General features: G+C 44.1%; 1 protein-coding gene across 1 annotated transcript in view; it reads right to left on the bottom strand.

Moving 5' to 3' along the window:
* The window catches only part of SUCLG2 (succinate-CoA ligase GDP-forming subunit beta), a 212155-nt gene that overhangs the window by 94950 nt on the left and 100074 nt on the right, over positions 1 to 17131 (bottom strand). Inside the window, exons 8-9 of the mRNA XM_083156025.1 lie at positions 14898 to 15059; positions 11216 to 11358 (exon numbers count right to left, since the gene is read on the bottom strand). Coding sequence (XP_083012151.1) covers positions 11216 to 11358; positions 14898 to 15059 — 305 coding nt within the window. The remainder of the gene's footprint in view (positions 1 to 11215; positions 11359 to 14897; positions 15060 to 17131) is intronic.

The following is a 17131-nucleotide window of genomic DNA, read 5'->3' as shown; positions in this document are numbered from 1 at the left end:
GAAGATCCGTGTTGACAGTTGTTGGCACCGACACAAAAAGTTTAAAACTCATGTCAACCTTTTCATTTGAATACCCTTTTTACATCAACATTTTGACCCCGACACCTTTCCAAGGTCAAACTTGTTGACCTACTGCATGTTGACTTTTTTGGGGGTAGACCGATAGACTGCAAACTATGGCCCTCCGGCTGTTGTGAAACTACAAGTCCCATCATGCCTTGCCACAGTTTTGCTATTAGGGAGTGCTAAAACTACGGCAAGGCATGCTGGGATATCTAGCGTCACAACAGCTGGAGGGCCCCAATTTGGCCAGGCCTGATCTAGACTCAATAATCCGCATTTGGACAGCCAATCTTAAGGAAGGGTCTACCTCAAATCTAGGTCGATGACAGTAACGACGTATTTGCAAATACCGCAAAAGCTTTCCAACTGGTTGAGTGGGATGATGATCATTTTGAAAAAAAAAACACGCTTAAAATAAATATTTATGAAGCATTTAATGTAAAGCGATTCCTTTCCTTTAAAAACGCACAGTTCCCCGACTGCATATTGCATTATAAATAAATCTAGTATCTGCACATTGTGGCTTCATCCTCGCTAGAACAAATATTTACTTCTCCTGCGCGAAGCCGGTAGCACACGACAGTTGCTGCTTGTTAAAAACGTGATTAGTACAATAAAACATAATTAACAGTTTGTAACACTACCTCCAGGCGACCTGCGAAGCATACAAATTATTGTCACAAACAATCCACATTAAATTGGGCTGCAGTCTGAATGCTGAGCACAGCCCCGGCTCTGTAACGCCATCTGAGCTATAGCGCATAGTGAGACAGTTAGGGCTGGATACCTGCTGGTGCTAAGAAAAACACCTGTGACAGCGCACGTCAAATTCAATTGCGGTAGATGCGCAGCGTGCAGCCGGCACCTGTGATCAGCTCGCAATGCTATGGATTCTGAATACAGGGGAAAGCTGAAATGTGTACGGTGTGATTCTGTTTAATAATACATTAAGTGAAGTCAACACTGTGCTGGCTTAGGGTTTTTTTTTTTTAATGATATAAATCAATATAAGGTACTTGTGTATTATCACGGCGCCCACAAAATCGCATGCAAAAATTGGATGCGATTTTGAGGCCGATTTTCTGCAGATTTGCATGCTATTCCATCTTTGCACACCCCCACTATCCAATCAGCCTGAAGAGTGGTGAGCGCAGCCAGCCCCGCGAGGGTACGCGTCCTCCCGACCTGTTCATACCCCCACTATCCACGTCGGTGTGGAGTTGATTTTATAAGTGTGGCGAGCCCCGCGAGGGGCCGCGAAAACCGATCCCGAAGTGTGGCGAGCGCAGCGAGCCCCGTGAGGGGACACTGATTACTTGACGTGTATTCCGCATCCACTCGCCACGCTTCAGGATAGTTTTCCGTGTCCCCTCGTGGGGCTCGGTGGCACGCTGCGCTCGCCACGCTTTATAAAAGCAACTTCACACCGATGTGGATAGTGGGGGTATGAACAGGTCGGGAGGACGCGTACCGCGTCCGCTCGCCACGCTTCGGGCTGACTTGGATAGGCAGGAAATTGCGGCAAAACGGCCGCTAAATCGCATCGCGGTTCGAATTGCCCGCAAATCGTATACGATATCGTATGCAATTTATATGAAATCGGGCGCCGTGATAATACACAAGTACCCAATATAATATTAAATAAACGTAATCGGGAATAACAATTATTACATTTATTTGTGGTTCTGGCTGATAATATTCTCCAACATGGGTGCACACCAGGTACAGTTTTGTGGTTAGGAAAGGCATGGGTTCCTAACCAGGGCACTACGTAAAGGGAAACCCTTTACGTAGTGCCCTGGTTAGGAACCCATGCCTTTCCTATAGACCAGTGGTGTCAAACTCATGGCCCTCCAGCTGTTGTGGAACTACACGTCCCAGAATGCCCTGCCACAGATTTTATATAATGAATTGCTAAAACTGTGGCAGGGCATGCTGGGAAGTGTGGTTCCACAACAGCTGGAGTACCACGAGTTTGACACCACTGCTATAGACAGTGCAGAAGAGAGCCTGTTCGGGGCACGGGAATTTCCAGGGGGCGTGGCCTAACAGCAGGAGGCGTGGCCATGTAATCTTTGCATCACATATAGAAAAAAATAGCACCTCCCAGACCACAATGCAGCATGTGCTGGGTTGAGAAGAGCTGCTGCAGTTGACCCCACCGGGCCCCTCTACCGAACCCAGGCATTTAATACTCCCCACCCTCGGTGCCACCACCTTTATGACAAGCCAGTGTACGATAGGGTGACCAACTCATCCCTTTAATCCGGGACACATATTAATTACACAGGTTCTGTGGCTGGCTGTCACCTGGTTTTAAACTGCCACACCTCAAGACTCCATTTCACCTGGTTTTAAACTGCCACAGAACCTGTGTAATTAATATGTCCTGGATTAAAGGGATGAGTTGGTCACCCTAGTGTACGAGGCACATGCTAGACCAAGATGTGTCAAATCTCGCAAGAACTCCAGAAGCGATATACTGTACAATAAGTACCAGTGACACACAAAGCTGCCGTTATAACAGAAGCTACCGAAGATGTAGACACAAAAGTAAAACAAGAATCACACAGTCTGTTCTATCTGCATTTTTTGGGAGGGGGTAGGAGGAGGAGGTGGATTATTTGCTTTTCCTCCAGACAGAACAGTGTGTGCTTCCATGCAGGCCCTGATTAAAGAAAAATCCTTCACAATCCACAGAGCATATACTCAATCAGCCGTCAGAGGAGAGAAACTCCGGGGAGCGGCAGGAACTAAACCGTTCTGATAAGGTTCCTATGACTTTCCAGCTAAAGCGTAATTTGTTCTTTTATGTACCGTCAAAGAAAAGTCACACTTTGTGATTTTGAAACCTTAAATCGAACATTTTTTTTTCCCCTTTGTCCTGGGTATCAGTTATTTAACAAAATGAAATAGTTACTTCGCCCTCTTACCCAATAACATTATTGATTTTCCAGAGCTTTCTTTTATCCAGAAATGCAAAAGCCGCAAACTGTATTGAAGACGGCAAGTGGGTGAGCGAATTAATACGAAGTTGCTGGTACAAATGGGAAAACGAAGGGGAAATTTATTATTTATTTATTAGCAGGAACGAATTCCGTTGCGCCTAACAAATGGAAACGGTGATAAAACAAACCGGGTAGTTACAGATAAATGAAAACGGTAGCAAGGCCCTGAATGGGTAAAGAAAAAGGTGTTTCTGCGCTGTTTGTTGGAGCTGCGCTATTATTTTTGTGGCATGGAGATATTTGGAAAAAAAAAAAGAGCTCTCGTCTTATATGAATTAAAATATTAAATAAATAATTTTTCGTCAATAATTTTTTTATAAATAAATAATAAAATGTATTTACTTTTTTGTTCATATAAGACAAGCGCTCTTTTTTTCTAAATATCTCCGGTAGGAAAGCCCTGCTCACAAACACAGGAATTTATTTATTAGCAGTTATTTATATAGCGCACACATATCCCGCAGCGCTGTACAGAGAATATTTGAACAATCACATCAGTCCCTGCCCCAGTGGAGCTTACAATCTATATTCCCTACCACATGTACACGTACAGATATTCATTCTAGGGTTAATTTGTTGGGAGCCAATGAACCTACCAGTATATTTTTGGATTGTGGGAGGAAACCGAAGCACCCGAAGGAAACCCACGCAAGTACTGGGAGAAAATACAAATAGCGCACAGTTACATTACACCGTCCTTGCTGCCCCTATATGTAATAGGGTTCCAGTTTGCTACGTGCAGTGTGCCGGTTGACCTTGGATGTATTTTTAAAGTGGACTTATGCTTTAATTCAACCTGATCAACTATGTAAATCATTTACAAAACATAACCAAGCCACTTTAAAAAACTGTTGCATTCACAAACAGCTCTCTGAATGGCAGCAGTCAGTTTAGATTCAACAGGTATGAGGCCACCTTTCAGGGGAGGGTTTCCCACAGGGAAACTTAGGTGCCTGCCTAGGGCCCAGAAGGTCTCAAGGGGCCCCATGAAGACACCATGGCTGTCCAGAACGTTTCCAGAGGAGCACTGCGTGACTACCGCATTACGTTATGACATCACCTGGACCTGCCCGCACTCTCAAAGTTACCTTTATGTACTTTGAGGTTTGGACTTACGATACGGTTTTATCCTCTGTATGTGGGCAGTCAGGTTACTGTAAATGTGACACAGGTATTAAGCAAACTTCCAAAACCCCTACAGCCCGATTCAGATTCATACACAACGCCGTTGGTCACGCAGCTGAGCATTTACCTGTAGACTGTGCACGCGCCAAGATACTTCTACCCATAGTATGGGCTGTATTAAATGGGCAACATTGTGATTGGGCTTAAAAAGATTATCATCATCATCACCTCTTTTTATAAATATACACCTTATCGCATATGACCTTATTTTTTGCCTTACAGTGTTACTAAATAAAAGCCCCCCCCCCCTTCTCTGCCATGCTCCGTAGTCAAATAAAACAAGTTATCCCTTCAATAGCGAAAAAGTGCCGCAAGAGGAGGGAACGATAGAAAAGGCTAACAACTCACGAGGAGACTCTTGACACTGGTTCATGCTTAATTCACATGATGAGATTGATAAATGCCATTATTTTGCTCAATGTAAAATAAAAGACGGATTAGTGAACAGTATTTTAAAGTGTTGTGAACTTCCCACGCACCATCTGAAGGTGGTATTCTGTAACAAGTAAGGAGAGTGAATTAAATCATAGCCAAACGCTCTCAGATGAAGAAAGAAATGGGGGTGGGGGAGAGAAAACGCGCTTTAAAGAGATTAAATGCTACAGGAACAATAATAGGTTGAAATCCTCCCGTGAAAACCAAGTTTCCTGGTAATTGAACAAAAGGAAAAATGAATTAGTCAAACTATTCGGAGCTGAAGGAAAGACTGTAGCAAGAGCTGCACTCGGAGGAACACATTGGAAAATTACAGCAGGCAATATTGATTATAGACTGCAATGCCTAATAAAACGTAAACTAAAAGGAAAAGCACAGGGGGGTTAGATTATTACGAACACATTATGGCGGATAAGTACAGTACAGATAACGGAATCTGGAATGTGCAAGAGAACCCTTCAAAAAGTTTCAGTTGGTTTATAAAAATGCAGCGTGGGCACATTTGCGGAATGCGATTAAGACAGCAGGGAAACGGCGTGATCTTGAAGATTACATTACAGACTGGCACAGGTGTGACCTAAGCTTTCATGGAACGCCCAACACAAGTTATTAACAGTTGTCCTTCTAAGCTGGCCATACACTGATTTATAGTTACGCAAGCTATCAACCCAAGAGATTGCTTTTGATCGAATATTCGATATTGGTATGGACGTCAACGATAAACAACCTGAAAATGTCCTAGATGGTTTAGATCAGGAGTGGTCAAACCGGTCCTCGAGGTCCACCAACAGCTCATGTTTTCTAGACCACATGTGGATCTGTAGAATGTGTTAGTTGGGAATGACTGGACCTGTGCACCAGGAAGTTGGTCTGGAAAACATGAACAGTTGGGTAGATCTTAAGGATTGGTTTAGCCAGCCCTGGGTTAGATAGTTTGGTGATCAAACGTGTCCCTTCCCAACAGTCATCATTCAGCCGATTCCAGGCAGTTAATGGAGATTGCCGCCACTGTACAGTAAATGGATGCATTCTAATGTGTAATAAAGAGAAACCAAAATTCTCAAGGTGTCAAATAACATACAGCACCCACCAATCTAATTAAATGAATACATTGTATATATTTCTTGAATGCCAATTACTGCACGTAGTAAATTCAGGAGACATATTTCAGACACAATACTCTGGACAGTGTTGATTCAAGATTACGTTCCACCAAGTTAATCCTGATCATGACTCTCCCCAAGTGCAGAGATCTATGCTACCAAAGTAATGTGGAGTGTGCTGAGAGTTGAGCGCAAAAGTGTTTCAGAGAGTAGATTCTGGAGCGCAGTGAAAGCACAATGTAAGAGACTGGTACAAAGAATAGTAAGCCTGTCCAAGCAGTGATGGCAGAAATGGCTTGACTGTAACAAGTAGCAGTGAAGCCCAAGGCTTAGTGTAGGAGAGTGTACATCTACAAAGCCTAGAAGTGTAGAGATGAAAGATCACAGAGACATTGCTGAGGGAGAGTAGATGTCAGTTCTTGTGACCATCCTTCTGGGCCAATTCCCTCAGTAGTACTGTGCAGGGCACACAAAGTGCAATCATTTGATCAAGAAACAGTCTGGTGCCCAAATCTGCACTGCACTGGCACACCTGTGACTGAATGCCCATTAATACCGTGTTTCTGCAAAAATACCCAGGCAGGACAGGGCTAATTGAACACGGCTTCAAACCATGTCGCAGCAGCTTAAAAACCTGTTCCTCCCGGACTGTTGGCGGAGTGGGCACTAAGTATACACGTTACTACGGCAATGTCTTTCCTCTGTGATGACATCTTCTGCATGATGGTGCAGTACAGTGCAAGCAAAGACTCTGCTCTCATGCGGTATCTTCCAAGTCACATGGAAGATGGTGCTGCCAAGGAGGATACCGCTTGTCGGAACTAGGTAAGATACTGATTGACCTGTCAAAAACCTGCCACTGGCTGAGGCGAAAACAACCCCACTTGTGCAGATACAATATTATTTGTATATATACTGTAGGTTTTGTTTTTTTAGGGTGTTGCAACACCCCCCATACAGTATGGCCCTAACCCCTCTACGGCCTTAGATATGGGATAGTGGTGGGCTTTCATGCATCTCCAAGCATCTGTGCGCCGGGGCTTTTCAGGAGGACATGGGTCATTAATGGGGTGCTTCCCTGTTAGCTACTCGGCTCAGATTCCAGAGTCCCTGACCTGGATAATTTTTAAAGGTTCCTTTTCCACTGAGCAGCAGCCTAGGTACTGCCACCAATAACCCGGGTTATAGTGGTAGTGGAAAAGGTTTATTACCAACATCATCTGGTTTCTGTCTTGAATTAGCCTCAGAGTGAGCGACTGACCCAGAGGTCACCATACTGCCAGTGATACTGCTGGATCTAGAATAAATGACTCTTATGGAACTTAAGTCAATAGGTCATATACCAGTAAATAAGAACGGCGGTAGTTTACAGTGACAACCGCATTACAAAATGTATTTTTAATTCCGTAACGCATTAAGATTACATCATAAAGCATCTAGATATTCAGTCTACGTATATTTCAAAAGTGCTGCCAATGATTTGGTAATTGAGGATGAACCCTAAGCAATAGCTGTTTGACTCATTAAAAGCTTTGTGGTCTTGTCTGTGGAAACCACGAGCGTTATTTAGCAGCTCACTGCTAGCTGGAAAATTCAATAAGTGCGTTTAACCTTCTGTATAACGAGTTCAACTTTTAAATGTCTTAATTACAGGCTGTTTACAGAAAGTATGTTAAGGTCTCCAATTATTAAGACAGAGTCACAGATGTTTGCTTAGAAACAATTTTGTCTTTGTTTTAATTGAGGGGGAGAAGCCGGGGAAAGGTGCATTGCTTGTGATAACGATTAATTGGGAGGCAAAAAGGGAGAAAAAAAAAAAAAAGGAAGTAACGGATAAGCTGAAAATAAAATAATTAAGCGTAAGGCTGCGTGCAAAGCCTTAAGGGAGGATTGAGACAACTAAAGCCAAACCCTTGCTTCTCTCTGGATTTCACCCATGCTGGCTGCAGATAATGCTTAGAATTTAGATACGTAGGCAGGAGTCTTGACAGGAACACTGGGACTGGGCAGGCTCAGACACTCTTCTGCAAGGAAAAGGATTCTGCAATTGTAATTCTATTAGCTAAAGATAGCAGGGACCCTGGCTTTCTCGAGATTACGAGGAGAGACTTAACCTAGTGATGGCAAGGAACAAAAATAGGTTTTTAGCAAAAAAAAACTGTAACCGCTTGAGGAATGTAGCTTCCAGTGACACACATATTGTGGTGCATTGTCTATTATTGCAGCAGTAATTAGGACCAGGATTTGATATTTGCATTTAAAGGTCCCAAACAGAAGTTTTTATCGTTTTATCTGCTAAGGTTGCTTGTATAACCGTTTTCACATTGCCTTGGCAACGCGCAAATTCAGTCCCCCCTTGGCCACGAGCAATTTCAGTCCCCCCTTTGTAACAAGCAATTTCAGTCCCCCCCTTGGTAACAAGCAATTTCAGTCCCCCCTTGGTAACGAGCAATTTCAGTCCCCCCTTGGTAACGAGCAATTTCAGTCCCCCCTTGGTAACGAGCAATTTCAGTCCCCCCTTGGTAACGAGCAATTTCAGTCCCCCCTTGGCAATGAGCAAGTTGAGTTGCCCCTTGGCAACGTGCAAGTTGAGTTGCCCCTTGGCAACGTGCAAGTTGAGTTGCCCCTTGGCAACGAGCAAGTTGAGTTGCCCCTTGGCAACGATCAATTTCAGTCCCCCCTTGGTAACGATCAATTTCAGTCCCCCCTTGGTAACGAGCAATTTCAGTCCCCCCTTGGCAATGAGCAAGTTGAGTTGCCCCTTGGCAACGTGCAAGTTGAGTTGCCCCTTGGCAACGAGCAATTTCAGTCCCCCCTTGGTAACGATCAATTTCAGTCCCCCCTTGGTAACGAGCAATTTCAGTCCCCCCTTGGTAACGAGCAATTCAGTCCCCCCCTTGGTAACAAGCAATTTCAGTCCCCCCTTGGTAACGAGCAATTTCAGTCCCCCCTTGGTAACGAGCAATTTCAGTCCCCCCTTGGTAACGAGCAATTTCAGTCCCCCCTTGGCAACGAGCAAGTTGAGTTGCCCCTTGGCAACGTGCAAGTTGAGTTGCCCCTTGGCAACGAGCAAGTTGAGTCCCCCTTGGCAACGATCAATTTCAGTCCCCCCTTGGTAACGATCAATTTCAGTCCCCCCTTGGTAACGAGCAATTTCAGTCCCCCCTTGGCAATGAGCAAGTTGAGTTGCCCCTTGGCAACGAGCAATTTCAGTCCCCCCTTGGTAACGATCAATTTCAGTCCCCCCTTGGTAACGATCAATTTCAGTCCCCCCTTGGTAACGAGCAATTTCAGTCCCCCCTTGGCAATGAGCAAGTTGAGTTGCCCCTTGGCAACGAGCAATTTCAGTCCCCCCTTGGTAACGATCAATTTCAGTCCCCCCTTGGTAACGAGCAATTTCAGTCCCCCCTTGGTAACGAGCAATTTCAGTCCCCCCTTGGTAACGAGCAATTTCAGTCCCCCCTTGGTAACGAGCAATTTCAGTCCCCCCTTGGCAGTGAGCATGAAGGTAAATGGCATATATGTGTCAAATATGTAATGGGCATCATGATGTGTGGCACAATGTGTAATAGGCATTCCAGTTTGTTATATAGTATATACACCGGTATATTTTTGGATTGTCGGAGGATACCGCAGCACCCGGAGGAAAACCCACGCAAGTATGGGGAGAATACACAAACTCCAACCCACGACCTCAGCACTGGCAAGTGCTAGGTGTTCCAAATAACACAACGGCTGCTAGCGGTCCTCAGGTGCAACATGATTGAGAAGAACTGATCTAGCAGACAGTACTGCTTACCCCAAGCACGCAGTATTATGGATATAGAATGCTGTTCTATAGCAAAATGATGCCAGGAGCACGAAAAGAGTGGGATCTGATGAGTCTCAGATTAAGACCTCCTGCGTCTGCACTAAACGCACTCCCAGAAAGGAAACTGCAGACTTTATGGAACCTTGCACCGTAAATACCATTTTACTTCATAAACAGAACTTGCCCTTTGCAAAAATAAATAAAACCCCCCCTTTGCTGTGAAGGGATGTTTGTCTAGGACAAAATGTAAACTCTTTAGCAATATTTGTTTCGTACACTAGGCGGCGATGCCTTAAGGCAGTGGTTCCCAACTCCGGTCCTCGAGTACCCCCAACAGTTCACGATTTCCAGGTCACCTGTGGACTTTTGACGTGTGACAGTTGGTGATACACAGTGCACCGGCTGGGTGACCTGGAAAACCTGAACTGTTAGAAGTACTTGAGGACTGAGGATGGGAACCAGTGCATTAAAGGAATAATGCAGCAAGAACACTGTTTTCCCAGCATCCTCCGTGGCTGTCCGCATTACTTTGTGCATGTGCAAAGGAACTCCCATGTAATAAACCCAGAAGTCCAGTGACTGGCTCCCATCGCCAAGGGCAGCTCTTACCGGAAGGCCAGTGACATACGCGCAAATATCCGCGAGCTTCATGGACCAACCCGCACTTAAGGCCTGATTCAGATCTGATTGGTAGGCTGCATATAGTCGCAGCCTACCGAACAGGTACCAGTGGTCTCATGGGAAAGCCAATAAAATGCTTGGCGTTTCACTGATGCCGCCCCCTGAAAGTTCCCCCTCCCCTACCCGTGCGAAAGCACAGGGGGTCTGAACGTGCGCAAATGCACGCATGTACAGATTCCGCACCATCGAAACGAGGCCCAATTCTACCCCATCTGATTACCAGTGAACCACCCCCTTAATTGGGATGACCCCATAGTGCGCATTACAATTAAAACCAGAACAATACTTTAATACAAAAACATTGGAATGCAACGTTTCAAAAAGGACAGCAAGTACGGATAAGCAACCTCTGCACTGCACGGAGAGATCCAATCATTTACAACAGGATACAACTGTAGCTCAAGCGCCGAGCTGTAAATTCTAGTTTTCTGCATAGATAGGCCACTAATTAGATTAATGTTTTATTTCTCCTCTAACTCAGTGAGATGATTTATCCGTACACAATTCATAATCAATTATATTACACAGTGGGACCAATTACTAGCATAATTTGGGCTCCTAGGTACTATTTTACATCAGTACGGGAAGCAGATCAGTAGCTATGTGTGTTGTGTTCCAGCTTCTCCGATGTCACGGTTATACACATAAGGCCTATTTTTAACTTTGGGTTAAACTAATACATTAACAAGATTGACTTTATAAAGATAGGAAAGGGAAGAAGGTACAGAACAGTTTTAGGATAAGATACTGATGTCTGAATTAAAGTGTACTCCTTATACACAGTGCAGACAGAACACAACCAATCATGGAGGTTCATTCCTGGTTCTCAGGCAATGGATTGGACGGTTTCTATGCACTGTCCAGCCCAAACACAATGCTTGCCCTCTGCTGTGTGGCTGAACCCACTACTTAACATTTGGTGGGCATACCTTGGGGTCTGCAGTGAGCAGCTTGAAGGCCTGATAGACCTGGGACTCTTTCACCCCACCTCCAAGATCGAGGAAGTTTGCTGGCGATCCCCCGTAAAGTTCAATGATGTCACACGTGGCCATGGCTAGACCGGCACCGTTAACTGTGAAATAAAGAGAAGAAACAAACATGTATTTATAAAGGGAAAAAAAAACAATACAGTAGATTTAAGTAATACAGCATTAGATAAGCGACACAGACATACAGAAAAAACCTAGGGGGCGAACCTATTAACCCCAAAAAAGTTGAAAACGGCACCCGAATTCAGCCCTAACTCGTACCGTTCGCAGGGCTGAATTTGCTAAAATTTCTTGCACCCCTCTGGAGGTGCGAGCAATTTTCATCTAATTCGGCCAGCCGTAAAGTGCACCCAGTATCGTGATGATTCGCAACTCGCGAATCATCCGCACCGTTCGGGGTTAATAGGCTCGACCAGCTAGAGCGCACAGTAAGGAATAATGCAGGATTGGAGTAGGCATTTTGGGTAATAACTTCCATGGGTTGTGTATTCCTCCTTCACGAGGTACCGGGTGAGGCAGCCATCTTGGGTGCGCTATGACGTATCCCCCCCCAGAGTGGAATAGGTTACCCTAGAAGAGATGACACCAAATTGGTGGTCGTAGCATTTTAACGCTCAGAGTAGGATTCAAACAAATCTTTCAGGTCCATGTATTTTCACCACACGCACAAGCGTACCACAAGGCAGCCATGTTGAGAACACTACGACGGTTACACTGTTCAGCCAAGAAATAAAACCACTGTTTCCCAAACGCAATCTTCAAAGCCCACCTTTATAGTCTAGTTTCTAAGCATATCCATGCTTGTGCATAAATGGTTGAATCAAAATGACTGCGATGCGAATATATTTGGAGATTTATCAGAGATTCTAGAGTGATCAACTGGAGACTGATGAAGCACCAACCAATCAGCTGCTGTCATTCTCAAATAATAATTAGCCTGTAACACTACAGTTAGAAGCTGATTGGTTAGTACTTCATCCCTGCACTTTTTATTTCTCTCTGGCCTTTGATAAATCACTCAGTCACCTGTCCTCAAGCACAGACCAGGACTGTTAGAAAGCTCTGAGGTCCAAGTATGGAATGAAACTACTGATCCAATCTTTAACCCAACAACTATCAGGACATAAAATGCAAAGCTATAGTCCTATTTATAGACAAATCCAAAGACATTTTTACCATTTTTGGACCACAGTGTATTATGTTTATTTGTATACTAGCATGTGCCCATGGAGTCACACACTTGGATACCGGAACACCAACTTTCAGTGTGCGGAGTGTCAAGTTTATCCTTTATTGCTCCTTTATATATGCCATAAATTAGGAATAAAAAAAACTCATAAAACCCAAATTAGGTTAAAAGTTTACCATTTCTATTCTATTGGACATTGGTTGGCAGACCCATATGTGCGCCCAAAAATGTTGCGAAGCACTTACCGTAACTTTTGCTCGATGTTATATATAGTTTATTATAATCACCGATCAACAGTGCTTGGGTACTATAGTGTGTGTGTGTGTGTGTGTGTGTGTATATGTTTTTTCTTTTTTTTTCGGTTTGGAACTACAAATATCAGTATAATAGCACCATTCATTATGTTTGGAACTAGGGTGGGCAGTCCAATGTCCCCCCCCCCCCCCCAAACCAATAAATACAATATGTAGACATGACGGAGAAGGATAAACAAATCAAGAAACAAGTCATTTTTATACTGCCTTTCTTGTCTCACCAGCAAAGTAAAGAATAGCTTAGGCAATTAGATAAATCACTGCAGACTGCCATTATAATTTACTTATTTAGAGTTTATTGACAAGTGCATCCATTCTTGCTCACACTGCTGTCATCTCCTTTGGCGCTTTAAGCACAAGAAATTGCTCCAGTATAAACAGATGTGCCGGGTATTCTCCGTATATTGTTCGCATTAACTCGCTCTCTGATGGCTTCAGCTGTTTAGGATTCAGAGTTGTGACAGTAATTCTTATGTCTGGTAGCGGTTTCCAACATGACCGTTCATGGATTCTCTGAATGGTCCCTAAATGAATGTTGGTGCTTTACTTCTTATACCAAAAATATCCTGGCTTAAACCAACAGATTTTTTTTTCATTAAAAACAGGATGCATTATTAAAACACAATTAGTGAATTTTACATTCATACAAAACTATTTTGTTTTGTATCATGCAGTACTACACTTTATTACTTGGCCACTGGGTGGCACTCTTCTGTGTTGTCCATGAAAGCTATTCAATTCAATGTGAATTGTATATCAGTGTCTGGAGTTGAGATAGGGCCGTATTCCGTAGCGGGTGAGGTTTACTTTCTTCCTCCATTGACCTGGCTCAGAAGTAGGAAGACATGCCAAAAATGGGCATTAGCTGTATGGTCACCCTTTGGTTACCCTTCTAATTCAGGAAAGCAGTACTGCAGCTATATCATGATTGCTAGAAATAGACATTGGGCCAGATTCAATTAGCTGTGTTTAGTTGCGGCAAGCTATTTAATCTACCGGGGAATATTTCATTATAGCCTCAGCCCGCAAACTGATTTCTGAGGAAGCGGATACAGAAGTCCACATTAATGTTTGGGGGTGGCCGCCCCACCATTTTTGGGGGAATGCCCAGAGAACGCTGGGCACCCCATGCGCTATCCCAATGACCGCCTCCATCCCGACCTCCCCCACCCTCCGGTACAAATGCCTCGGAGACTGTGCAAGTTGATGAAGGTGTCCACACAGCGGACCTGCATATGGGATTCAGCATGAAAAGCCGGCGGACGGGATCCCGGCGTTCAAAATCCCGACGCCGGAATCCCGAACGCCGAAATCCCGACAAGGGCCCGGTGCCTCGCTACGCTCGGCACACTAATTTATTCTCCCTCCGAGAGTGTTGTGGACACCCACAGGGGGAGAAAGTGTCGGGATTTTGGCGTTCGGGATTCCGGCATCGGGATTTAAACTGCATCCCTGCATATGTGTATATTAGCATACACGCATGCGCAGAGCCAAAACAACGGTCCCGGGAGCGAATATGTGGGGACTGATCGATACAGAATTAGGCCCTTTGTGCAGTATGCAAATATGTTAACAAGCAAATATATCATCGAGACAAATTCGGAATTTCAAAAAAAATCTGGGTATGGGATCAATCAAGTCTGCTTTAGCTTCTGTATAACATAATACCTTGTGTTGTGGGCCTAACATGCATTATACTGATCAGGGGATCGACTGTATAGGCGCCACTATGGCAAGCACTAGACTCAGGCATTGTGTGTGTATACATAAAACATTTCCCCAATGATATCTTTATGAAATACCTTTTGCATATATTCCTCTCACTATTATTAGCCTCTCTTTTATGTAAAGCAACTTTAAGGTCTAATTGTCTTTTAAATGCTTAGCATTTCACACAATGGCGTGCTATTGTTAAATACAATTTCATGTCCTGAATTATAAAACAAACTCATCTAACACTAGCACACAACAATACTGTTAATCAGAACTAGACAGGGGAACAATACAAACACAAGCGGCTCCATTGTTCCGCCGGCACTGGAACAGAATCGCGCCGTACCTATTAAACAAAAGCGGTGTTATTTCATACAAAAGATCTGTTACAATACTTTGTTCTTACCAAAGCAAGCAATGTTCCCTTCCATGCCGATGTACTTCAAGTCGTACTTCGCCGCCTCGCTCTCAATGGGATCGGTTTCCGATGTGTCATCTAGCGCAAAAATCGCCTTTTGTCTGAATTCTGCATTGTCGTCAAAGTTAATTTTTGCATCAAAGCACACAACTGCAAGAAGAAAGGGGGGGGACGATGAAGTTACCTGATGGCATTTCAATTCTTGACTGAGTTTATAGAAGATTAAAGATCTGAACACAAAGATGTAAAACAGATCTTTTACGTAGCAACGATATGAAAAACTATTATCTACGTGAAAAGCAAAAAACTGGGTAAGATGGGTGATTATAAACCAAAATAATAAAAAGGACATTCCTACCTATTGTTTTAATGAGCCATTTTCTTGAGTGACCCTAATCACTTTTATTAAATAAACAAACTTTCTTTTCTTCTAAAAAACAGTTGCAAGAGCCTCATTTATGACTTAATTAAAAAACAAGTGGATAACATCTATTAGGTGTGCAGTGGCGTAACTATGGTGTGGCAGCCCCTGCTGTGGCTTGGGGGAGCCAGTGGTCTCGGAGCGCACTGAAAAATACCTTCTGTCCTGTTCAAATACACAGTTTGCTGTCACTCAGTAGCAGTGGGTGGCGGTGGTTGTGTACTGTAGCTGCGTACTGTAGGTGATAGGCCCCCCCCTCCTCAGTCTTCTTGCCTGCTCTGCGCCTGGGGGCGGCCAGTGTCATTACCGACACGCACACTTCCGCTAGTATCCCCTGGTGACGGAAGGCTACAGTATGTTAGCTGTGGACGGGATGTCCTCCCTGTTATGCCGCATGGGCGCACGTCACTCCTGGGGAGCTGCAGCACTATACATGGCGGCGCACAGTGGCCCAGGTAACCAGTCTGCACCAATGTCATGTATTACTGAAGAAGGGGGGACGATGACTGGGGGGGGGGGGGGGGGGGGGTTTATATGAGTATCCGTAGCAATTACATAGTTACATAGTATTTAAGGCTGAATAAAGACTCACGTCCATCCAGTTCAACCTTGGTGTATAAGCTTCCTCCCTTGTTATACGTAGTGTATACTGATATATTTAAGGACAGATTATGATTATTGCTTGTACCCCTGGATGTTTTTGACCATTAGATGTTTATCCAACCTTATGTTAAACGTGTTTCTTGTGTCTGCCGACACCACATCTCCAGGAAGAGAGTTCCATAGTTTTGGTGCCCTTACTGTAAAATGTTTTCTTCTAAGGCAGTGGTTCCCAACCTGGGGTACTAGTACCCCGGGGGTACTCTGCAGACCAGTTGGGGGTACTTGAAAATAATATTGGTAATGGCGGAAGATGAAAAAAAGTCTTTTGATGGCAGAAGAAGAAGACCCATTGCTATGGAGAAGAACCATGTTGTGTCACTTATGGTTCTGTCTTCAGCGTCTCATTGTGCTTTTGCCTGACCAGCAATCCAATGGGAGCTACCTGTGCTGCCCTCAGACGTCAGTGATCATCTGCCCTGCACTGACACGGGTGGAAGAAGCAGCGGCATTAATCCTACAGGTGTTAGTGGGAACCCTGGAGATAATACACAATCAGCAGCCAGACACGGAAGGGCACGGTTCCTGTCCGCTACTCCTTAATATAAGGACATGCATACCGCTCACTTCCACTCCACTCATAAGTACTGTCTATATTTTAAATTGAGAGGAGGGGTACTCATCAATGAAAAGCCTAATCAAGGGGTACGGGAGAGAAAAAAGGTTGGGAACCACTGTTCTAAGGGAACAAAATCTTATTTCCTCTAATCTAAACTTATGTTTTGTATTGTATAATTTGTACTTATTTTGTGTCAACCTACTGATTTTTGGTATACTGTATGGCATATTTGAGTGCGCTACTACTGTCTACCTTTGTTTTTCATAAGTTACAAATATTCTGGGTGTATATTCATTTTGGTTAATTAAGCGGAACTCCTTGGTTTTATTGCACCCCCCCCCCCAATCTGAGAATTTTCCTCTGGCTTTGTTTACTACAAACATTGATGAAAGCAGAGTATTGGGTGGGCACTTGTAGACCTAAATCAGGCCTCAGACTCTCGAAGAACAATTAAGTTCTGTAGGCATTGAACCAACTATTGTTGTAAATTTTCTGATTGTCCCAAGCGACAATACTTTGAAGCAATTCCACAGGAAGTTCCTGACCGCTGCTCAGATCCATCAGGCAGTGCAAACTTGAGCC

The sequence above is a fragment of the Crinia signifera genome, chromosome 8 (genome assembly GCF_055691185.1).
Source record: "Crinia signifera chromosome 8, ASM5569118v1, whole genome shotgun sequence".
Lineage (NCBI taxonomy): Eukaryota > Metazoa > Chordata > Amphibia > Anura > Myobatrachidae > Crinia > Crinia signifera.
This window is presented reverse-complemented; position numbering and strand designations above follow the sequence as displayed.